The 25,561-nt window shown below is 48.0% G+C and overlaps 1 protein-coding gene across 4 annotated transcripts in view; it reads left to right on the top strand.

The window, feature by feature from the left end:
- LOC143023514 (uncharacterized) overlaps window positions 1-25,561 on the top strand; it is a 551,512-nt gene that overhangs the window by 479,907 nt on the left and 46,044 nt on the right. For 3 of the 4 annotated variants that reach the window (XM_076182052.1, XM_076182061.1, XM_076182068.1), the window contains one exon: window positions 743-1,037. In XM_076182052.1, coding sequence (XP_076038167.1) covers window positions 743-1,037 — 295 coding nt within the window. Of the gene's footprint in view, window positions 1-742; window positions 1,038-12,076; window positions 12,197-21,454; window positions 24,641-25,561 lie in introns of those variants that run through there. The other variant, XM_076182048.1, reaches the window with a different exon arrangement.

The following is a 25,561-nucleotide window of genomic DNA, read 5'->3' as shown; positions in this document are numbered from 1 at the left end:
GGAGGGGGTGGGACCCACTTGTTCATACATATTTGTTATGGTTTTTCCAACATGTATTTGTTTATCATATCGAAAGAAAATAAATCATGCCGAAGTCAGGAAGTCGTGTGTTGAAGGTTGAGCGAGCGATAGGTGGCGTTGACATGTGGCACCCGAAGGGAGGAAGTGCCAGAAGAGTGCCAAGAGAACCGGGGGAGTTTACTCAGAAACGAGGGGACGGTGGGTGTGGGGGAGGGGGAGAGGGGAGTTAGTGTCATCGGGATCTTCCCTGCATGTTCATAAGAACCTCCCCCTCCTCCCCAGTTTACCCCGCTCCCCTCTCATTCCAACCTGCCCATTCTTCGTATTTTCTTGTCCCCATGACCTGCCCATACCTTGTGGGTACACATGTGTTTAAGAAAACACATGGCGGGGTGTTTATCACACACACACACGTGTATCTCTCGTATTAAGTGTGTTTGAACATGAACAAATGAGTACATGATAAGGTGAACATTAGGATGGACCCCAGTCTTCTTCCTTGTATGTAATTTGCTCGCGATCGTTCTGTGATTCTCCTTTTATGAATTGTACATTTTTCTTATTTTTCACGTATTCCACTGCCAATAGGTTTATGTGTATGCCGTTTATTGTATTACATTTTACAAAAAAAAAATCTTGTTTATTACGTGTTGGCTACGCGTGTTGTGGATTTCTTTCAGTGGATGCAAACCCAGCTGACGATTCTGTCGTTCTCTTCCAGGGCGACATGGTCATGGCCCCACCCGAGGACGACCACAGGCGTGAGGACCACCTCGACCGGCCAGACCACGAGATGGGGGCCAAGGAAGATTCCACCTTCAAGGACCAGGGTCTGGGCATGGAGGAGGATGACGAAGACCTACCTGGTGGGGTAGGCAGCGCAATGGCCGCTGCCGTAGCCATGGCCACTTCAGGAGCGTCTCAGGACTCGTCGGACAGCGACGAGGGCGTAGGAGGCGACGACGGAGCGCTGGGCGAAGAGATTCACACGCGACCAACCCCAACGGCAGAGGAAGGTGAGTACCCTTACCCCCCCTAACCCCCCCTAACCTCGCAACCCCCCCGTAACCCCCTTCTTCCCCTTGGCTCCGCACGTTAAAATGTATGTTCTTCTCGTCTCCGTCTGCCTTTCCAGCGTGGGTGAGACGTCCCGCCAAGAATTATTTTATTTTATTTACCCTTCTGTATCCACTGCGCATCACGTGACCACGTGTTCGTCACGTAATTACGTTTGTACGTTTTATTTTTGTGTAAAATATGGCCCTTGTAAACACGTACCCATCGCACGTTCTTTTATAAACTTTTTATTTATTTGAGAATGTGTGTGTACGTAGTTGTACACACGTGAATGTACTTTTTTGAAAATGTACAAATGTACATGTGCAGGATGTTTTGTGATCGTTAACTCCCGTCCTCCTGTGTCTGTATAAACTGAAGTAGTCCACCCGCAAGTGAGCAGATACTTTTTTCTGTACGTTTCTGTACATTTTCATATAGTCATAGGCAAGTAGGTTCGTATGTTGCCGGGAATTTTGTTTTTCTGGTTTGGGGATGGCGAGGGAGTGTAGGTTAGTGAAAGGGTGTCTCATGGTTGAACTAAATACTTTGCCAAAAATACAGTAATTTTTAGGATTTTTTTTTTTTTTTTTTTTTGTCCGGTAACTGATTGATTGTGTGTGTGGGGGTGACTTGATTGTGATACGTAACGTCGTTGGTTTGTGAATGTGACGTTACTTTACGTATCACATGAAGAGCGCTGTATTACGAGACGAAGGGGTGACATTACGTCACGTGAGTATGCGACGTGCCACGTGATCTTGAATACACGTGACGTGTCACGTGAAGAGGCTGTTGCCTATCACGCGAAGGTGAACAGGTATTTATTTGATTTCAGACGGTAATATATTTTTTCTCCTATGAAAATTAATTTCGATTAAAACATTTAAGTCGATATTACGTTAAAGAATAATTATGCGTCATTAACTGAAACTGGGAAAGTGGAGAGGGGCACTATTAATTTCGACTAATTACTAGGTCAAGTTTGCTGACGTCAGGTCAGGTCGGATTGGGTCAGGTTAGGTTAGTGTTATTAGGGATATACAACCTACAGTTATAGTCGTTTAAGTGACATAATGCAAATTTGACTGCCAAATCGACAGCACCTACGCGCCTCCTGGCGTATGCTCCTCAGCGCCTTTTTCCAAAAATAATTATTGCTGGCAAAACTTGAATGGAATCCCACGTGTTACGCTGAAGTAGCACCACGGTAACAGTAGCTGCCATGTGATGCGTCATGTCATTGTTTCTGTCCTGTCAGCTGTCGTCAGCTGTCCGTGAGCATCACATGTTACGCAACATCACGCAGCTGCAAGCAGGGTAATGACGCAAGGAAGCCCAACACGGAACATCCTATTCTTTCTCCCCCCCCCCTCCTCCTCCTCCCCCTCCTCCTCGTCCTTCTCTTGATCTCCTTAGCCTCAACCCCCATTGCCTACGCATTTCCTCACCATTCCTATACACCCCACCTTTTCTTCCTCCTCCCCCTCCCTCTTCCCGGTTGTCTCCTCCTCCCTCTTCCCGTTCTACCCTACCTCCTTTTCTGTAAACTGGATTAAAGAAGAGGACAGCAGCCCCCAAAATGAGGAACTCCGGGGTTGTGTTGTGGAAGGGGAGATGGTCCTGATCAAGTCTTTACAAATCACCTCCTGAGAATGATTGAAATCGTCTTGCGCCATTGGCCAGAACAAAGCCCCCGCATGCCAACGGACTAAAGGGCCTAATTTGGATGGGCTTGGCCCGGTTTGTTTATGTACATAACCACGTGATACAGCCGTCTCGTGTGGGTGGTTTGCTTACGGAGTGAAGGCTGTTTACTTGTCTTGGGCCTGAGGTGTTTGCTCTTGGCCAGAGGGGTGTTTGCTGTATCCGGGGTTGGGATTTTGAAGGTTGGGGATTGGGGTGGGATTTTTTTTTTTTTTTTGGGTTGTGGATGTTGGAGATGAACATGGGAGTTGGGTTAGTGTGGGGTTGGGTTAGTGTGGGGTTGGGAAGAGTTCTGATGTAATGGAAATAAGGGTTTGGGTTTTTGGGATTGGGTGAAACACTTATTACTTTGAGTGGGACAGTCTTCACGTGATTCAAAATGTCTATAGGTACCATTACAAAAATCCAGAATTCGGTGTCCCTTTTCTTAGCTATCGGACCCTGACATGGCATTTCTTTAGGTAGTGACTGTATTAAAGCAGTGCTTCCTAGTCCGGTGTCTTAGTGTCTAGAGTGGTTTCCGGAAGCATCCAAGAAGATTCCCAGACTAAGAACAAGAAGGATTTGGCGGATGCCAGACGATTTAGATCAGTGTTGAGACGTCCTCACGAGAGCCAAGAAACAGTAGTCCATGAAGTTGGGGTCTGCGCGAAGAGGCTGGGGACGACTGTAATTGGAGGAATCTGTTTGCGGATCCTGCAGTGCCTCTCGTTAACCTTCCGTGTCTTTAGACGAGTGTGTTTACCTAAAATGTCCAGAAATGTATACCTTCCTGTACAGATGTTTACCCAAGTACTTTAAACAGGTTGACGTATACGTGTTTACTTGGGTATTTGAAGGTGTTTGCATTGGTATCTGTTAGTTTTAAGTTGTTTACGTGTGGTTTTTGGTGTTTAAGAGTACCTAGATAAGATTTAGTTTAAAGTGCATAGAAAATAAACTGGCGACAACAGAATATCAGGTCCCCCCGTACTCAAAGGGATAATTTGTTTCCCTGTAACGTGAGTAAAGCTATGTATTTCGACTTGAAAACGTACATTATGTATAATGGGGTACATGTAAACAATGTAATATGTATCATGGGGAATATTTATAGTATGGGGAGGTGTATAAAGTGTGGGGAATATAACTGTGTTTTTTGACGTGTGTGGGACTGGATGTTGTGGAGGCGTTGATTGTCGGGAGGATCTACTGTGGAGTATATTTAATGCTTGGATTGTGTTGCATACGAGGAGTCTAATGTGGGGAGTTTAACGAAGTATGTTGGGGAGTATATTTGGTACATATGACATGTAATCTGATTTTGTGGAAATTATGTGGTGTCTGGGAGTATGAATAATGTTTAAAAGTGTGTGTGTGTTTGTGTATATATCTGTCGTTCGCTTTCCCCCGGCTTCTGTTGAAGTGCACCAGTTCGGTTGCTGGCGCCGGAACCGGGTCGCCCCGACTCTCACGTCCATTCCTCGGCACAACTGAACCAAAACGTCATTTGTGGCGCCACGAGAGATGGAGGGAGAGAGGAGGCAGGGGTGGGAGGAAGGTGTCTGAGAGCGATTGCCTGGGGCCGGGGACGCCGGGGGATCCCGAGAGGTTCCGGGGAATGAGGGCGAACAGCCCCTAACGCGCTAACGAAGGGGAGGGCGAGGTCGAGGTCGAGACATTTGCTCGGTCAGCTGTGCCTTGACAATGTTCTCCCTCCTTCCCTCTGCCTCCTCGCCCATCTCGGTGTAATGGCACACGTCCCTTCGGCTTGGGCTTGTTTGTGTCCTTTTGGGTTGGGCTGACGTACGTACTATCGGGTTGGCGGCTGGCACATCTGTCACTGGATTAGTGTGGCCTTTATCCTATCGGGTTCGGTTGGCACTTGTTCTGCTGTGTTGGGAAAGCCCTGCCTCTTAGGTTGGGCTGCCACCCACATGTCAAGTTGGTTTGTGTGTACTCGCCTGTGTTTTGAGCTGAGGAGTACTCTGGACTTCTACCGTATTTTTTGGTTGGTCCTTTATGTCCCCCGTCCACTCCTCCGTGGATTTGCCTACTTCGCCTCCCTTCGGTATGATGTACGCCTCTCGCCCTTAGTGAGAGGTACACCATACAAGTCCCCTTTGGATTAGTTTCTCTTTTGTTTTGGCCGTGTCGTATGTCCTGGCCAGAGTTGTTTTTGTGTGAGCCCGTGTGCCCTTGATTTTGTTTGGGTCGTTTCCTCGTTGTTGGGGGCTGGTGCTCATCTCCCCCTCGAGTTGGGAGGACGAGGGTCGAGGTCGAGGTTTCCATGGCCTGGATGCGCGAGAATCCGGAGGTCCTCAGATGTGCCATGAAGCGAGTTCTTGGAATTCCATTTTTCATTTTTTTCTACATGAAATTATTTCCCAAAGTGCCGAGTGTCACTGTGGAATTACACAAATTACTGTTGCAAACCGTAAATAGATAAATAGATAAACAAGTTAAAGAAATTTGAAACGACATTAGAAATATCAATATACGTTTTTAACTTAAGATATGTACTGGTTGTCTTTTTGGGGTCTCTTTCACCAGAGCTGATACAAGTCTTTCGGCTGAAGCTAGTATGATTTTGCTGATGAGTTTTCTTTTCCACTCGATTGGGCTAGATAGCAGTTCCCACGTTTTAGGTTGAAACTAGACTAATGTTTTAATATTGTTAGTAGCTTGTATGCGCTGTTAATAAACTAGTTTCGTTTGAATGGATATTGATACCATTGTATGGGATGACACCAGACCCTGTGTTTGGAGATGCCAATAGTCCCCTTGTTTGGATTGGCACAATACCCGTACTCTAGGCTCCTAGGGCCAATGTTTGGAAACTGGCTAGGCCTATTACGCGAGTTTGCATTACCTTCGTTCGTTATACTAGAATTAGTCCCATGATTTGGATTAGCACTCTTCTTCCTCCCACATTTTCTTTGACACTAGAATCTCGTCTCGGACTATAGTTAGTGCCATTGTTGTAACATGGCAACTTTATTCTCTACTTTGGTACTAGTCCATAGGCCTATGCAGCACCAAACTCGAATCGGGTGGTACTGGTCTTAAGTAGCATTAATTCTCGTTTTGGCTCAGTCATTTATCTCTCTTAATTCGAGTGGCACCCCGTTGGCACTGGCACTGTCTTCTTGTCCTTTTGGGCTCCGTGCCCCTGGGCTTTGGAATTACTTATACCCTTTTATGAGGTCTGTATGCTGCTGCTCATGACTTGGGCTAGGCACGTGGCTCTAGTCCTAAACACCCCCCCCCCCTAAACTCCACCACCCTCTCCCCCTCTCGTCCGGTCAGGCACTCGCGATACAGGGGGGTGGGTGAGGGTAGTTTCACCCCTCGGGGAAATACGAGCATAACAAGGGTGTGTACTTGGAATTGAACACTGCATGACGACACAAAATAGAAACATTGTATTATTATTATTATTATTATTGTACATTACTCAATGTACGAAGGTTTGCATACTTGAACATTCACAAATGTAGTGTAATAACGTCATCATTGTACGATGTGCAGGTGAACTAAACCCACTTCGATGCATTTGTTCTGGTTAACGGTACTGTCTTACTGAGGGGCGGCCTTGAGGCAGAAACAGGGTCCCCACCGACCGAGACCCCAGTTTGCCAGTCTAGCGTCCCCTAACCCGCAGCTGAATAAAATCGCCTTGTCCTAGCCAGAACAAAATAATAAAAGTTGCTATATTGTAACTGGGCCGGGATCTCCCTCCCCCCCGTCCTCCTTGTATGGAATCGAACCCCGGTTCAGGTGATGTGAAATGAGGTTGAAACCAATGTGCCACAAGCGTCACACTAAGCGTCCACTACAGGATCTCCTGCCTATCCTATAGGTTTACAAAGTCGCAAACACGGTAAGGCGTATAACGTTGTGTTGTATACGGATCGCGTATACTGTTGCACATTTGTGCTAAGTAGTCTCAACGGCCACGTGGACAAAGCGGTCTAAACGTGCCGATCGTAGATTGCATCAGTATGCATCTACAGTATATGTATACATCTTGTTTATGCTGGCGTGTGAATTAGCGTATGGATTCTGTCCGTGTATGAATTTTAGTTAACAGTACCCATGTATACTGCATCAACAATGCTTTCACAGCACACGTATAATATGTAAATGCCCTCGTACATTGACCCATAAAATGTGCATACGCCGTGCATGATGGTGTGTAATGTGTGTAATACTGTACATGTGCACTGCAGACCAAACTGTTTCTGTGGGACGGAGTGCGTGAGTTCGTGCGTTCTCACCCATCCCCGCTTTCCTGGCCTTCGTGGCTGTACCGCGTGGCCGGCGAGGTGGTGGTGGTAGTGGAGGGTGAGGGGGAGGTGGAGTGCGGGAAGAAGAGAGAAGGGAAGCGATGTTGGGAGGTGATGGAAGAGGTGGGAGAAGGGAGGGGGTTGGGAGGGTTGGAGGAGGTGGAAGGGAAGCTGGTAGTGGTGGACGGGGAGAAAGAAAGAAAAGCAGAGGAGGGGGAGGAAGAGGAAGAGGAGGAGGTGAGAGGAGTGATATTGGGAGGCAAAGGGGGTGCAGCAGTAGATGATGATGGAGAGAAGGGAAGGAAGATGTTGGGAGGATGAGGAGGAAAATGTTGGAGGTTGAGGAGGACGGAGACGAGAGAGAAGGAAAGTAGTGTTGGGAGGAACGGGGTTCGAGGGTTGGCTGGGGAGGAGGAGGGGGTTGGGGGTTGGAGGTTTGTGTTGAAATGGGCGTGGTTTCGGGTAGGGTCTGGCTGATGGTGGAAAGGGAAGGAAGGGAGGGAGGGAGGGAGGAAGAGAGATGCAAAGGGGGGTAGTGGGGGTTAGAGGGAGGGGGAGTCGGGGGGAGGGTGACCCATGGAAGAGCGGTAGGGGGCTTGGTGTGGGTTGCCCGCTGTGAAGTATTAGTAGGCCTTCTAGCACGTCTTTATTCATTTATGTGTTTGTTTATTTACCTGTTTATTGGTTTTGTTATTCGTGTGTTATGTTTGCTTTATTTTAAGGTACGAAAGTGTATGAGCGTTTCATCCAAAACGAGTCCCTTAGATTATATATCGTGTGTGAACCGATATATAGTCACGTGACACGTGTCATTGTCGTCATGGTTTACATGACGTGTGACGTCACATGTCACATGGTTGTCACGTCACGTGCAACGTGGTTGTCACGTCAATGGTCACCATTGTGTTGGGCGTGTGAAAATTATCAGTGTAACACTGACCTCGATGTTATGTGCTGTAGGCTGTATGGAAGTGTTTTGTTGTCTTCTGGAGATGTCTTGATGGTTTTGTCATCACATCACCCTTCGAGATGGCTCCTGTGTTGTCTTGGCATAACTGTGCAGGGTTCTGTTGTTCGTACTCCATCCTGCTGGTAGCGATCCTTGGGGCCTCTGGGAAGGAACGTGTTGGGGTTATGCAAGTATGGGACGAGTAGGAGGAGAGCAGTCGCCATGCCTTATGTGAAAAGGTGTTGGAAATAGTTGAAGGTGATGTAGACATTTTAGCCCCAGTCCGGAGATCGGGTACCAACCCCTCGAGGTTGCACCGCCAGTAGCGGATGACTGGTCTTCAAGACGGACGGGAGGAAGAAGAAGATTCTGACGTCCATTTTGCAGGAACTTGTAGGTTAGTGGTTCCTCGGCTTGTTAGTTATGGTAATAGGTTTCCATCGTGCTCAAATGTTCTCCAGACGTTAAGACTCCTTCTCCTTACTTTACTGTTGTGAAGATGACTCCTTGTACCATTACAAGATGTCTTCACCCTTCTTTAATATTCTGTAGATGTCCTCACTGTTCTGCGTGTGGTTGGCCCGGCCTCTGTTGTTTGGACAAGGAGGGTGGGGAGGGGAGAGACGGGGGAGACCGAGGACGGAGGGAGGGAGGGGGGGCAGAGCATCGAGGTGGGGGTTAGGGGGAGGGAGAGCGGAAGAGTGTAATGTCGGCAATTGGAAGCTGGAGTTATTAGGGACCGAACCATCAGGTAAACGCGCGCACACACACACATACACACACACACACACACACACACACACACACACACACACACACTCACTCACGCCCCCTTCCCTCTCACTCATCTTTCCCCCTTTTTGTCTTCTCGGCCTCTCCCATACATTTCGCCCTCCAGCACTTCATCTTTTCCACGCATGTTTCCCTCATCCACATCTTCACCTTTCCCTCCTCAATCCTCCACCTGGATCACCCACCCATCCACCCACTCCCCACCAAATGGCTAATGTTCTCCACACCTGGAAACTTGCCACTTACCTCACCTTGCGTACCTTTCTCCCCCACCCCCGTCAGGTCACATAGCCCCCCCCCCACTGATACCACCCACCCCCTTCAGGTCACCTAACCCCACTAATACTCCCACCTCACTTTCCCTTTCCACTTCCCCTCGTCATTCACTTTCCCTAGGATTTCCCTACTTTATTGCTTCCCCATATCCACTATTTTCCCTCGCATCTTTTCCCACAACCCTCCACCCCTGTACGCTCTAAGTACACTTTTTAATTTCCCAGTACCACACCCCCTCACTAACCCACGGATCCCCCCACATACACAAGTATGCACAATGCACCCACACATTTTCCCATCCAATTTCCCGACCTTTCACCCACCCGAACCCACCGAGCTCTTTGTCGGCAGTCGCGTTATGTGCATGTGCTTGCGAAGGCACGTGTGCACGTGCCTAAGCTACAACGGTTGGTGCTTGCCTTTGAATACTTACGGACGACGTGACGTCATTTGTCGTTTGTATACCGGCTTAAGTACATGGAAATCCGTTGAAGAATGCGGAAAGAAAGTCAGTAAATAATCGTATTTTACAGTCGAGGAGAAATATGTACTATCTTGGGTGCAGTATCGCGATTTTTGCATCGTGTTCTGGATCAAGTCAAACTATTTTTTCAGCTGGTGAGAGGAGAACAGAGGTTGGAATGCAACGATGTCCACAAATTTAGGCAACCCACTTTCCTGGGTCGAGGCGTTAGGCGGGAGGCTTGTGTTGAGTTTATCAAGTCGAAGTTTGGGTTCAATGTTAGGGTTTTGAATAAAGTTAATCAGCAACTGGTTGAGGTATTGATTGGTTCGTTGCCTCAACAATGGACCCAGTGAATGAATGGAGGAAATTGTCCTTGAATACCCTCCCTTGTGTGTTTGGGGGAGAAATCAGGAGTGTTTAATGAGATTGGAGTGAGGTGTCGCTAGGCAAGATACCCCTCAGCTGAATGGAACCACAGGGCGACAAATTAACCGTAATATAATCTCGTTGAAATGGTACTTGGAGCGATCTGATAATCAGGTCCTCCCATGTACTGAATGGAATTGGCTGGCTGCAATCATGAATAAATGCACATAAATAGAATTAAACCTTTGGGATTCTAAAACATTTAACTTGGTTGAACAAATTAATTTGGCGTTAGCTAGACTGAAGACAATGCCAAATCTGTTTTCACGAGAGGAGATAGAGCGATGGACTGTCTCATGGCCAAAGAAAATAGCAAGGGCTGCTGTCTGGATATTCAAGATGGCGTCATTGAGTCGTTAGCTTCCTCAGAGGAAAGAATACACTGTTTACAAGACAAATACTCGCAAGACATTTGGTCAATGGTCATATATACATATGACGGTAAAGATGCCTGCATTTTTTCCCTGTGATCTTTATTACTAAGATTCGAGGATATATTCACCACGTAAAGTGCGTTTAATACAAAGTAAGACCGAATAATTCTGCATTGCTCTCTCTCTCTCTCTCTCTCTCTAACTAATGAAAATCGTCTGGAATTGACCAGAATGATAACAGTTTGAAGGAGGGGTTAATGGGTTCGCGGTCGTTATGGGAATGATTGAGCAGGTGGATGGATGGACGGATGGATAGAGATTGAATCACTTGGTTGATTCCTTCGTTCGGGTCAGTAGCTTGCGCTGCTGCCATTTCCCTCAGACTCGCTCGCTCGACGACGACGCGACTTTTACGTACACACGTGTGACCGTCATGGCCTTGGAGATCCGTGTATGCACGTGTGTACATATGTACGTTTGTATTATGTGTACGTGTACAATGTACATGTGTAGGTGTGTACAATGTACATGTGTAGGTGTGTACAATGTACATGTGTAGGTGTGTACAATGTACATGTGTAGGTGTGTACAATGTACATGTGTAGGTGTGTACAATGTACATGTGTAGGTGTGTACATGTATACGTGTATGCAATGTGTGACCGTCATAGGCTTGGAGACGTGTGTAGTTATCACCCTTTAATATAAATTGTGTTTTTTTACGCAATGCGTGCATGTAAGCTTGTATTAAGATATTTTTTACTAGCGCACGCGCGTCCATGCGTTGATGTGACGACTGCATGTAGGCCTGCAAGAATATGCGGTCACCTAATGGTTTTACTGAATTGAGAACAAGCCGCAATATATCCCGTTTCTTGAGATTTTTTTGTTGTTGTTGTGACGTCAGCCTTTAAACAGATGAACTTTTGGTGTCCATTTTTTTTTTTTGTGTGTGTGTAGGGAAAGTGGGAGCGATTGGGAACAGCAGGTGTATAAGTTCCCATTCCTAAAAGAACCCAAGAGTCCGCAAGGGTATTGAAGGAGAGCAGGCATGCGTGCGTGCATGAACCCAAGGAAGCATTGAACCGTAGCCGGGTGGTAGGTGAACCCCAAAGATGAACCTGGAGGCCCTGCGAGGTGAAGGTGAAGGGGAGGGGGCTTCAAGAGCGGTATTGAAGGATTGAGGGGATTGAGGTTGGGGGGATGGGGCAGTAGAGTGAAGCTAGGAGTTCAGAGGTAGCGTGAAGGAGAGGGAGAAAAAGGAGGGGGGGGAGAAGGCTGGTTCGGGATTAGGAACGTTACGAGGGAAGGCTGGGGGAGGGGGGTTAGTAGCTGAGGGAGGTGGGGGGATAGTGTAGTGGGTGGGTGGGTGGACTCGGGGAGGGGCGGGAGGGAGTGGTGGTAATGGCGTTTGGGGGGTTGGGGGCTGGAGGTGGGGGGATGGGGGTGGGGGAGGGTTAAGACTGTGTCGGGCAGTTGGCTTCCACCGGCGCCAGTCACTCGCGCAGTTGAGTCGTAGTGTTAGGACGTCATCGGCGCCAGAGAAAGATGTAGGATTTTGGCGCCAAAGCTGCTAACAACATATTCACGACTCGTTATTATCTAGCGGAGTTCCAGCTGTTGCGTTTAGCTGCAGCCTCGTGGCAGCGGCTTCATCTTCGTCCGCGGCTGCGCGTTGGAGGGAAAAGCCTAGTTTGTGATCTGCGCATGCGCGTAACCTTTTCCTCCGGACTGAGCAGACCACGTTCCCATCCCCCCTGGAACCCCCACCCCCGGTGGTCGTCTTGAGTTTGTTTGTGTTCTGCCGTGTGATCGGCAAGTAGACGTTCTCTACCGCCCGGCCTCTGCAACAAGTGTTGACAGTACGTTCCTTTAGTTACCGGGTTGGTGTCGATGTGAACGTTACCGCGGTAAATAGTGTCCGGACCTAGAATAACTTAGTGATATAAAGATATTTGTGTGATAACGTGGTAATAGAAAATAGTTGTTTTCGATTGTGACTTTGAAACCAACAGTTACTTGTGCTAACTGTAAATGACAGAGGGTGGACATACCCGTTTACCAATTAGTATTGACAATACGTGTCCGGTCATACGATCATTAGAATGACAAATCTTGAACTTAAGCCTACTCAGGTCGTAGGCCTAGTGTTTAGTGATTGAAGATTAATCGTGTTGTGTGATGATGTGGTGATTGAAAACTGATAATTCTTTGTTACTTTGAAACCAACAATTGCTTGTGCTAACTGCAAATGACCGAGAGTACCTTATTAATTAGTAAGACATGATGCACACATGTATAAATGATGTTTATTCTGAACAGGTTAACATGTTTTCGTGTTTATCACATATATTCGTGTTGATTAAGCATCGTATTGTGTGATTGGCTGATTGATCCGTAGTGAGGGGCGATAGTTTTTGTTGGCAAGTGATGGTAATGTCCTGGGTATGGGTGAATACATTTTTATGCCGGTCAAGGGTGTTTGTAGAATCTACATAAATTGGTTCAAAAGGTTTGGACGATACATTATCTGGTGGGGAGTGAGAACATGTAAAGTTTTATTAAGAAAAGGAGATTTTGTGTGGATTGTTGCATGGTGAGTAAAGAATTTAGGTACTGACAGGCGTCCAAGCCATTCGTGCCGTGATAAATAATCAAAGATAAATGTGCGGGTGTATAGCAAAAATTCAATCACTTTACATAAATTGCTCGTGAAATTAGTTCAAAATTGATTAGTGTACCAGGGGATGAACATGTTTCGTGGCCAGGATTCATACAGGTATTCAGACCTACCGCATGGCTTATCTTGAGGCCTTTGCATATCAAACAAATCTATGTCGGGCATTTGGAGGTATCAGATCGCTTATCAAGGTAGGGATTAAGATTATTTATATCCAGAGGTTTGGAAAGGTTTGAGTGATCGTGTTCAGGGACGTGGAACGGTGGTGGTTTTACACTAAAGGTTCATCTTCGAGTGGAGGTGGTGGAAATATTGAGAAGTGGGGAGTCACGTACTCGCCCCAGACTTCAACGGCAGATGCACTCGACCGTTGAAAGTGCATTTGTGATGTGGTGGACGTGATGCGGAGTGACATGGGTTGTGACGTGACTGAGATGATGGTCTGGATGTTAGGGCTTGGCCGACAGGTCACTCATCCTGATGGGATATGACAAACTTCACAGTCGAGTCAGGTGACGTAATTATTTCACGGAGGTATAAACGACTTGACGTCATAACATTGGGTAGACTGACCAAGAGCAAGGGTTAGATTGTGCAAGTTTTGAATGCCCTACAAGTTGCCAGATGTACAAGAATAACAGGAAATTCCTCGCATTACTCATGATGCAAACTTGTACCGGGCATTCTAATCTGTACAGCCGTGGAACCGGGAAATTAGGGTAGTTATGTAGTGTTTCTGCTCGCTGCTGGGGAAGACCACGCATCGCGGGCAGCAGCTGTTTGTAGCTCGCAAGCCCGCCGCCATGGCCCACGTGCCCGGCTCTGCTGGGCGTGGCTCAGCCCGGTTCATGCTTGGATCACGGGCGCGCTTTGGTAGTTCGTCACGTCAGGCAGGGACCACAGGGGTACCTAGTCTCACCACGGGTATAATCGGTACGACGTAGCATTTGCTAGGGACCGGGGTGTCGATTGGTCTTTAACGGACCCCCGAGGCCACGGGTTCTTCGAAAAACCTCCCGAGGACCCCAGGGGGCTTTGGGGGGGGGGGTAGTGGGAAGAAATTGTTACTAGGACTAATGAGAGTAGAGTAAGAGGAAACTGGTTGATGATTGAAGGGGTTGTTGCAGAGAATTAGGGGACGGGACAGGGGGGTTGGTGTGGGAGAAGGACGGGTTCAGTATGGAAGGAATGGAGGTCACTGGGTAAGGGAACTTGGATGGCGGTCAGTGTTGGGGAGAGGATTTGGGTGGAGGTCGATGTTGGAGAGGAAGGACCTAGGGTGGAGGTCAGTGTTGGAGATGATCTTGGAATTGTTATCCTCGGCAATTGTAATTGTTATTTCGAACTTTTTTTTTTTCATTATCTGCACTACATTTATATTGATTCATTGCCAGGTAAACATTATTATTATTGTGGGAGATGAGATTATGGGTTGGTCATGCTGGGGCGAGAACTTGGGGTATGGGTCAGTGCTGGGGAGACTTGGGTTCAGTATTATAAATGAATGGGGCATGGACGTGGGAATAGTGGTTGTCATTACTGGTGGAATGTAGGTTGGTAGTGGGAGTGGATAAACGTCTGTGAGGAGGAAAGAGTAGCAAGAGGGAGTTTGTGGTGGGGGGTAGGGGCATAACTGGAGAGGAGACAAAGGGGGCTGTGTCTCAAGCGCGCGGGTTGGAGGAGTTGGGAGGGAGGAGAGACCTCCCCGCGTCTTGCCTCGTCCTGCGGGGCTTCACTCCCCCCACCTCTTCCTCCCCCCCACCCTTCTTCCCGCCTTCCCATCCAGTGCCCCCAGGCGAACGAGGACAGCCGGCGGGACGTCTGCGTTCCTCTCGGTAGGGGAAAGAACTAGGGGGAGGAGGGAAGAAAGGGATGCATGGTGTTCCTTGCAAACTGTTCCCCACATTAGGGGTGAAGTGTCACTTGTCGGATGTCGTATTCGAAGTTGTATCATTGGATACATGTCACAGGGCGACCATGGCCTACGGGTGATGTACTTGTTTTTATGGCATGCATGTGTCGCAAGATGGGGTGGTTGTCATTGTGTGATGATGCATGAAGTGGTTTTCAATTTCATGGGAACGTTTTGTCATGGGGTGCTGGGGGAAAATCCTTTGTAAGTGTACCGGCCGGGTGACATGTCCCCGGAGAATGTACGTTCAGTTGTAACGATGACTCAACGGCAATGGGTGTACATGTACACGCGCACGCGTTGACATACGCACGTACTGTATGTGTGTCCACGCCCGTGCTGGCATGTGTGTGTGCAGCGCCAGCAAGTCGTACCAGCGCGAGAGTGCGCTTGAGCTCTTCGCAGGAAATGCTTTGGACGTGGCCATTTGGGCTTTTCGGCAAGGCTGACTCACGTCACGTTGTTACATGTGTTATACGTTCTCACGTATCTATACCGTGCAATCTCTTCAGGTCAAGAGAGTCATGTACTAAAGTTCGTATCCTGATCTTGTAATAGATGACATGCTGCTGTATTTTGGCAATGTTTTGGTACATTTTTCATTAATTGGATCATGAGAACAGTTGTTGATGCCCCATGTATTAACGAGGTGGTAAACACAAGTTGTTGAACTTGTTTAGGCGAGGCAGACCTCGGTAGCTGGGCATCAGTGGTCCATGGATGCGATAGCCGTTGGCCGGGTTGGGTGGGGCGGGACAGGTCGCTTGGGCGGGGCGGGGCTGGGATAGGCAGAGCAAGGCACGGCAGGGTATGTGGGTGTGTTTTCTCTTGGGCATTGCCGCCTCGCCACAACAAAGGGCCGAGGCACGTACAGAAGTCACAAACAAGCTAGGCTGAAACTAAACTTTACCGCTACGTTTCAACATTTCTCCTTACCTCTTCCTCACTTTAACTACACTTTTATTTTTTATTCCTTGGCCGGTTGCCAATGCTACATCTTCCCTAATTGTATCGTTTAACTTTACAACTAAAAGGGGGTGGTCACTGGCGAAGATAGACGGCTTGGCCCTTTACAGTAACTACCATATCATGGTATGATGAAGCGGCCTCGCTGTGGATGTACTGTGTCTTGCGACACTGCTTCTGACCCAGGGCGGTGGGCAGGGTGCAGGGATGACCCGTCATCCAGGAGGTGCTCAGATGAGAGGAAGGGTGGGAGGGGTGTGGAGTGTATTTAGGGATGAAATGGGTAGGAGTGTTTTTATGCCTTTCCCTTTTTGGCTACCTCCCTTGTAAGGGGAAAAAGCCTTGGTATATGTATGTATGTACCATATCACCAACTAAATTATTGGCATTAGTCAGATTTGTTCTTTCTAGTTTACCGTCAATGTACTGTTGACAAGATTTGTACGTGGTTGTCAGTTTGCCTGGATAGTGCTTGTGTTGATGGAAGCTATTATGGGTGCTGTTTTTGGTATGCGATCTCGTTTATGGCGTGATCTAAAAAATTAGAATTTTGCTTTGGTATTCGATCCCAACCTAACACAACACAACACGCATTTCTTGCTTAGTTGTTAGGTTAGTTTTTTTTTACCCATTTTAAAAATATTGGGAGCTCATACTAAAGTAAAATCCTAATTTTTTAGATCACTCCATAAATGTGATCGCGTACCAAAACAGCAAAAAAGATATGAACATATATCGCTACTATCAGGTGAGGTCGCATACTAAAACAAAAACACGACTTTGAGATCGCATACCAAAACAGCACAGCTATTATGTATAGCCTGTTCGCTCTAAGAAGTCCGTTTAGAGTGTGGCATACGTAGCGAGACAATCTGCTAAAAGAACGTTAGTACATTTCGCTCTTGTTGCCCATGTGTGTTGTTTGATGTATTTACATAATCTGTATATAGTAAAGGAAGTTGTATTATACAAAGATCATGACAAGATTAAAAACCCAGTCCAGCCCCCGTCTCGCCTGTGACACCTCGTCGAGGCAATATGGGTGAATATCTCTGCCACGTATCAATTTATTCAAATCGTTTTAATCATCAAAAGTGATGCAGCTTCCTTATCTATACGGAGATTAGAAAATGCACATAGATGGGAAGTACAAGGCATGAGGTTGATTTGCTAAAAGGGTTAGTAGGAAATCACACTTCTTGGGGCGCACAGGATCGCGGTAACACACGCAACCCTTGCCATAACCCATGTTACCCCAAGAGTTGCAAGGAAGCCTTGGTAAATGTGTTCCCGCACACGCGCACTCGATCCACCATCATCACCACCTTCTTTCCCGCCCCCGCCCTCCGGCACCTGATGTGCAAAACAGTTATGGTGACGTTAGGAGCGCACGCGCATGGCTCCAATCGAGAGGAGCGTCTTCAACACCTAACCGTCGAATTCAAACTTTGTGTGCATGGCGCGCTGCAAATGTTTTGCACCTTGCAAACGCCTCGTGATTTTTGTAATCTATTCAGACCAAGGGAGTCTCGTTCATTTATCTTGAACAATATAGATTTGTGTTAGAATGGATTCAGCAGGGATGAATGGATTGTGTATGTAATGCACTCGGGTGTGCTCGTTTTGTGCCACTGCACTTTTTGTCGCATATGCGTTTGCATTAGTGAAGTGTGCAGTCGTAGATGCTTTTGTGTTTAGTGCTTACGCGAATATGATTGTAAAGTGTTTAGTCTATACCTGCCTACCTTTGGGTGACCATGCAGCCGCCAGTCCCCCCCATCCTCCTGACCGGAACTGGTGGAGGAGGGGCTGGAGCTGGAAGGTGGGTGTTAGTGTGTGGGTGGGTGGGGTGGGTGTTAATGCTAGGTGAAAGACCGGATGTTGTGCCACAATTGGGAAGGAAAGATGGACGTATTTGGGAACATCTGGGAGAAAGGAAGTGATGTGAGGGGGGTATTAGGAAAGTTATAACATTTGCCCGGTGCTCAGTGAGTTCTTTGTTTAAAAATTTGATAACGCCAGGCACGGGTATGCCCAGAAACTACCATCCCCCTACCCCAGAAACCTTACCCCTTTTCTCACTAACCTCGGGGTTGTGTTATTTGTTTTCGTGGAAGAAAGCTAGGCAAGTTTGCCCGAACAGATGTAGACACAACACACTAGGAGGAACTGACGTCAACGATGTGAACATCACATGGAGTCGGAGTCAGACTGCTGATGACCCGATGATACTAAGGGAGATTGGTAGGTCGTCAATCCTCCCCCCTCCCCCCACACACATATACTTGCCACTGCCCCGTACATCCCATTTAGCAATATTTTTTCCATGCGCCTCGTGATTACCTTTTCCAAATTCCCTTAATTCCAGTTTCCTACCTAATTGTTTTTACTAACGTCCTTCCCTATTTTCCCTCTCAAGATTCCCTCATTTTTCATTTCCCACGTAGTTTCCTCGTTTCTCTCCTACTCCCTCACCTTCTACCCCCGTGCTGGCAACACTTCTCCATCCCCTTCACAACTTCCCCGAAAATTACCTTTGACCATTCCCCTCATCTCCCCCCTTTCCTCTAACCCAGCACGACCCTCGTATCCCTCCCTAGCTCCTGGCATCTCCTCGTCCGCCACCCCAATGGGATCAGTCACGCAACCTTCATATATGATTGGAGATTAATCTCTACTACAAGAAGGTTGGTCGCTTCTGATTTCCACCCCCCTATCTCCATTGCCACCCACGGCTTTCCACGATATTATTCACTTGTAGAAGCGCTGGTTGTCGGAGATTTGATCAGCTTGGCGCCAGGCGATTTCATTCAGCAGAGGGTACATTATAACTAAATCGTTTCGATTATTAGAGAATGTTTTGTCCCAGGATGCGCCCCTTCACAAGAGAATCGACGGATATTGGTCAGAGGAAAAAATCTTAAGCTTGTGTTCAATGAGTGTTGGTGGATGGAAATACTTTTTTCTTAACCATAGTGTTGTGCTGGCAGTACTGTATGTGGCAGAAACATGGAAAATGAGTAAGAGAGGGAGTCTGAATGTGTTTGAGATGAGGTACCTGAGATAGTGGCTGGATAGTGAGACGAGGAGGTAAGGAGGAGAATGGGGCTGGAAAGGGGGTGGTGTGATTGGGTTGATGAAAGTTTTGGGATGGTTTTGGACACATGGAATGGGTGAAGAAAGATTAAAAGAGGTGTGGAAGGCAGACATGAGGTGGGCAACCAATGATGAGGTCGATAGATGGGGTAAAATAGGCGTTGAGAAAGAGGGGAATGTCTGTTGAGGAAGGACGGGAGAAGGTAGAAGATAGGGGTGAATGGAAATTTGTTGTGTATGGATGCAGCTGTGATACATGGGAGGGAGTTGGGGGATTGGGGGGTGAGGGAGTGTGTGATAAATAATTTGAAGGGAATTCTCCTAGTCTTTTGCATGAGGGGGCGGGCGCAGATTTAATGAAGCTGCCTTGCTGTGGATGTGCTGTCTTTCGACACTGTTTCTGACCCAGGGGAGTGGGCGAGATGCAGGGATGACCAGTCATCCATGAGGATCCAAGATATGGAATGGATGGGAGTGGATTTTATGCCTTTTTTTTTTTGCTACCTCCCTTGTAAGGGAAAGCCCTTGGTATACTGTATGTATGTGATTGGATTTCCGCATCAAGCTCATTGAGATGAAAGGTCCGTTAGCCTCGTGTATTGCCACAATAACTCATTGTGAACAACTTTCGCGACCAAAGGAATTTTTTTTATAAAGGCTTCATTCAAAATCAAATAATATATGCGTAGTCCGTCGCTGAATAAAATCGCGTGGCAGCAGCCGGAACGAAACTAGTCGATCGTGACGTGAAGTCTTCAAGTCCTTCATTGAGACACTTCCGTGGAACTGCACGACACAGGAAACTCCCGCCACCCCCTTCCCCTTCCCCCCACCTCTCCGGTCACAATGTGCTGCCGGAATGCTGGAGGTTGGGGGGTGAGGGAGAGGCTAAGGAGGGCCATGGTTGTGGGAAGGGAGAGGTGGGGGGCATATAACTTTCTGCCAGGATTCACGCATGTGTAAAGAAATGCAAACTCGTGTTCTTTTGAAAGTTTTAGTTTTAATATTATCAGTGTTCGGAATTGAGAATTCTAAGATGTTGATTATTAACTGTCTGTGGTACCCGCCCGGAGTATTATTATTTTATCTTATTTTATTTATTTATTTATTTTATTTATTTATTTATTTATTTTATTTTTTTTTAGATTTGCTAATTGAAACTTGAGGACTTGTCTTCTGGCCAGGCGTGGTTATGTTGTAAAATCTAAAAGGTCCATTAGATTTAAGAAATGGAATCCAAAGAGACTTCGCTCAAAAATGTCGACAAAATTTGTCCGTCGGTTTGTAAAGTGATCCTACATGTTTATAGTATCGTGCTAACAAAAAACGACTACGCTCACGTCTCCTGTGGCATTTAGACTCCGATAGGTATGCTGTGATTCATTCAACCTATGCCGCTTTTTTTATGCTGTAGTGGTATGCGAGTGACTGAATCCCCATCGGAAGAAACGAACTAAGTTTAATAATTCTTAAGCTCTGTTAAACACTTGCTGTGCATGTATAGCATACGTCTACCTTTTGATTACAAGAGGGTCAAACGCGGTTATATCCGTGCGACATGGCATAGGTTTGGCAGCACAGTCGTCGATGTAAAACTGCCCTTCTCCCCTCGTGTAACGTTATATCGCATAGCATACCTTGTGTACTAGAGGGTTTCAGTTGATCAAATTTAGTTGAGGGTTGTGTACATTTGACAGCTTTGATGTTACGTATGAAGTGCATCAATAGATATAAAATGGCTTCCATAAACCATGCTAAGCTCTTTCGAAACTTAACTGGGGGCTTTCCAAGTATTGGTGTCTTGAAGGCTGCCCTAATCTTGGGAAAATAGAAAACGGGTGCATATGAGAGAGGGAGGATGGGTGGGTGGGTGCGCGCGCGTGGGCATGCAGAAGCTGTTTTTTTTTACGTAGGTTAGTCGTGCATGCCGTTGATGTTTTTTTATGTAGGCAGCCGTGCATGTCTTGTATTTTCCTTCGTAGAACAGTGTCGCGTGTAATGGAGAAAAGGGTGGGTGTGATTGGGGGGTGGGGGTTATTGCTGAAATAGTTGTACCCAGTGCCTCCTAGCGCCATGTTGTTGGCATTTCTTCAAGATCTCGTTTACTGTACTGTCAGTGAAACTTGGTAAGGGTTTTTTATTTGCTCTAAATGATTTGAAAAATGTCTGGAAGTGTGTTCATTTTTGTTCGTGAACTTTTTCATGAGCATGAACAAGCTTTTGTCAGTTTTGATTCGCCTCGTTTGGGGATAATGGAAGATCGTACCAAGTTCCAGTAACACAAGATAATTAAAAAAAAAAGAAGGGAATATTGGATTATTTGGGACTGCCCAGTCAGGGCTATCGCAGATAAAGTCGAAATTGGGGTGACAAGAGTGTGTTGCTTGATGCTACACCTCGCCAAGCACCCTCAAGTGATTACCCGCATCGATATCTTTTTGTTTCCCTCCCTCCCCATTGGCGCAGAAGCGAGTGACAGACTGTGACGAAATAGCATCCCAAGCAGATCGGATAGACTCGTGGACTTCGTAAGTGGCACCGCGCTGACTTTAATCCGTGTGTGCAACATTACTGCAACAACTGTGCAACATCGGTGCGACATCTGTGTGGACGCGCGAGAGGTGACGCGGCGGATCGTCCGCAACCGCGGCGGCACCAAGTGGTCCGCAAGCGCCGCTGGACGCGCGATCATCGTTGTCGTCGCGCACGTGCGGTCAACGGGCACCCGCGGGTGCGTGCGCGACTGCGCGCCAAGACTTCAAGTGGTTGCACTTGTATGACAAAGGGCCTAAGGCAGTTCCCCTCCTCCTCCTCAACCTCGTTGGGTCCCGGTATTGAAGAACAAGTGATTAGAGCAGTAGCCGAGTGTATCGTCTATCGCCACAACCTCCCCCCCCTCAGATTCTCGTTGAACCATGGGTCGCCCTCGAGGTTCCCGTCGCCGCAAACCTCGGCCTTCGATGAGGGTCAAGTCCGAGGCCAACAGCCCTGTCCTGTCCCCGGTCGAGGACGACGGTCGTAACCCGACTAAAACTCATGGAAACCTGCCAATTCCCAAGGAAGGTACTGAAGACGGTGTCGAGATATCCGAACTCGGCACCAACGCTTCGCACAAGGAGGACGTTAAGCTTTCAGCAGCGATCTCATCCGAAGGGAAACTATCGCCCACCCGAACCCAAGGTCAGGGCGCCTCTCCCCGCCGAAGGAGAGGGAAGTTCCCTCCCATTGGCGCTTCAGCAAAAGATGCGGCGTCATGCCCCACCAGCAGTGAACAGTCCTCCCAGGAGACAGCTGTGTCAGCTGACGCAGCTGGAGACGCCGAAGGGCAGGGCGACGCTGCGGCAGTCCTCGAGGGCACAAACGGAAAGAGGAAGAGGAAGCGGCGAAGGAAGAAGAAAAAGGGCGCGTCGATTTCGGAGACTGGGAACATTTCGGAGGGGGAAGACGGTCGGAACTCGGTTGCAACTACCTCCTCCGCCTCTGAGTCGATCTCTGCTTCCACCACGTCCTCGAACACTTCTTCAGCTTTGTCCTCTCTTTCGAGTACGTCTGCGTCCTCTTCCATGGACGACCCCTCCGTCAGTAGCACTGCGACCGAGCAGGGCGCCACCAAGAAGAGAAATAAGAACAAAAAGAAGAAGAGGAGCAAGAAGAACGGCGAGGTGACCAAAGAAGAGGAGACGGGTAAGCAGGCGGAGGGTCCCTTGAAGATTGCAGAGGGCTGCGTTGGGAGCAGGTCCCTGGAGGAACAGACTCACCCTGTGTACGTAAACTCGAACACTGGTTTCGGAACCACTATAGTTTCGTCCCAAGTTCAGGGGATCAAACCCGCCCCTGCAGCGGACCCGACATCTCTCATAGCCTCCGCCCCACCCACAATCCCCGTAGGAGGCCCAGACCCGACTTCAGCATACTCACCGGCAGCTGAACCAGACACGACCCATTGCTCCTACTTGGGGCATGATCAGTTTTCAACCTGTTGCCCTGCTCCAACCTTGGATCCCGGAGCCTCCACTGTTTTTGTGCCCGCTCCAGAGTACGAACCCTCCTCAATCATGGAGTCCACAGCAGTCGTGAAACAGACTGCAACAATCACAGCCGCGGACTCCTCCGCGACATTGGAACCCACCACAGCCGCGGACTCCTCTGCGACATTGGAACACACCACAGCCGCGGAATCTACCATAGCCGCGGAAGCCACCACGGCCCTGGAGTCGTCTGCAGCTCTGGAAACCTCCACGGCCCTGGAATCCTCTACGAGCGATGAAGCCTCGCTAACCCTAACAACCTTGAAGTGCTCTGCGACCGAAATCTCCTCCCCCTCTTCATCCTTTGAGCCCTGCACAGGCTTAGAGACTTCTGTAGCCACAGATCCCTTCACATCACTACCCTCCTTCGACCCTGCCTCAAGGTCTGAATCCCTCTCTCCAACCGACATGTTCGCAGTTCCCTTTCCCGAAGAAACTAATGTCGAAATCACGAAGTCGCCGGCGTCTTCAGCGCCTCCGTCAGGAGATGCTGAGGTACCTGCGGCCGCTGACTCCTGGGCTGGCTCGACGTGCCCGAGTGACACGGCCGAGTTAAGCGTCCAGGGGCAGAACCCCTCTCCCCAGCAGGAGCCATTTAGTCGGGTCACGATGCCCTCGGCCAAGGATGTGTTCGAACATCCGGAGGCCCGAAGGGCGCTCGACTCCGTCATGACCGACATGTCCGAGGAAGATACCAGCGTCGTCTCTGTCACGCCCGCCTCGGCAGAGAGCGACAACCGTCTTGCGGGTGAACTGTGGCGACAGGATACGGTAGACTTTGACAACTCCGACGTTTTTGAAGATGATAATTGTGTCGTCGTGTCTGAGACACAGTGGATGAAGTCCAACTCTGTGGATGGACAAATACTCGAGAACGTCATACCCAAGGCGGAAGAGGCAGAGGTCGTAGCCACCTCTAAGAACTTACTGGAGGAGGACGTGAAGGGATTGGTGGTTCACTTGGAGACGTTGAACGAAGATGTTGAGCCGACGAAGGGAGAGGACGATTTGTTCATGGATAACCTCGATAGAATGAAAGTTCTATCCATTACAGAGAGTCCTACGAAGGGTTCACGCGAGGATCATGACCAGGGAGTCTCCTCCTCGGCCGAGTCCTCCGTGGGGGATCACTTGAGAGATGACAGTGAGAAAGCAGGTCTTCCGGAAAAGATTTCTCCGGCAGAAGGCAACATTGAAGAACAGACTACACCGCAGGGTGCAGGTCCTGAGGTACCTCATCCCACTGAGATCGAGGAGCCCAAACAACCACCTACAGAGGATGTGTTCGAGGTGACAGATCTGATGGAGAAGCTCCGTCTGAAGCCTGAATCAAGTCCGGAGGCGGCCGCGGAATCTGGTGTTGTGGATCCGGAGACTGACGCCGGTACCGGTTTCTCGAACTCTGCGACTAACCTTCCTGACGTAGTGAAGAACACGTCCGGCCTTGTCACGAACCTCGTGGAGGAGGAGGAGGCTGTGGCAGTGGAGGGTGGTAGCACCTCTACAGGAGACGTCCCAGAAGTCTCTCCCAGCTCCCAGGAGCCCAGCGCCCTCCAGAAGGCTGCGGACCCCGCTACCGCCGAAGGGCGCCCAGGGCAGTCGCAGGACACGTCTGAAGCCAAAGGTAGGCCCACAGTAGGAATCCTATAGAAAGGTTACGTTTGACATCAGTACAAGATAAAAGATTAACGTAGTTTGTCGTTGTCATGTGGTATCGATGTATACACTACTTGAGCTGTTGGACATATGTACACATGCCCTGGTGTATGTATAAACCTGCAGTAATTATATATGTTCATCTGTACTACAGATACGTGCACACCAGCACTGCAGATGCAGACATTACTACAGCTGCATAAATGCAAATCATTTGCACATCTGCATGGTTACGATGTATCTGTACATGTACATTAACGCCGTAAATTGTACAGCAACATTGTATACCAACTGTGGAGCAAAGCGTGTCAAAAAGTTGCATGTGTACAAGTGTAACAGCTGTGTTGAATAGTGTACACATGTGACGCAAGAACACATGCACAAAGCGTTCTCGCAACCTAAGCTTTATTGCATGATTTTTCAACTTCGATGGGTTGCATTGAACAATGACAGGTTTTTAGTGTTCAATATGAACACGCTATTAATGACCGTATTTTTGATTTGGTAAATTTTGTTTGAATATCAACATGGCTCAACTGGTGAACAGCGTATTATTGAATTATGGAAGTAAAATGTGTTCTCGTAATTAACATGTTTTGAAATACAGAACGTGTATACAAATCACGTATGCAGTGGTAAAAATAGTGAAAGTAAGTTTACATGTTAACGTAATATCCTGACTCGACATGGCAGTGTCAGTAAATAAGCTAGTAAATGAACAACCAAAATGCAAAATGAACCTGCGGTTTATGTTCTGAGTCGATAGCAGATGCAGACTGTTCTCCAGTTTCCCAACGCTTGGCTGATGTTTAAACATAAAACAGGTTGATACTTTCATATTAAGATTGTTCAAACAATGGGTATAATAAACGTGGTCTTAAAAAAGCTA

The sequence above is a fragment of the Oratosquilla oratoria genome, chromosome 3 (genome assembly GCF_046742065.1).
Source record: "Oratosquilla oratoria isolate Oo_2021 chromosome 3, ASM4674206v1, whole genome shotgun sequence".
NCBI classification, from domain to species: domain Eukaryota; kingdom Metazoa; phylum Arthropoda; class Malacostraca; order Stomatopoda; family Squillidae; genus Oratosquilla; species Oratosquilla oratoria.
Note: the sequence above shows the minus strand (reverse complement) of the source record. Positions and strands in the feature narration are given on the sequence as shown.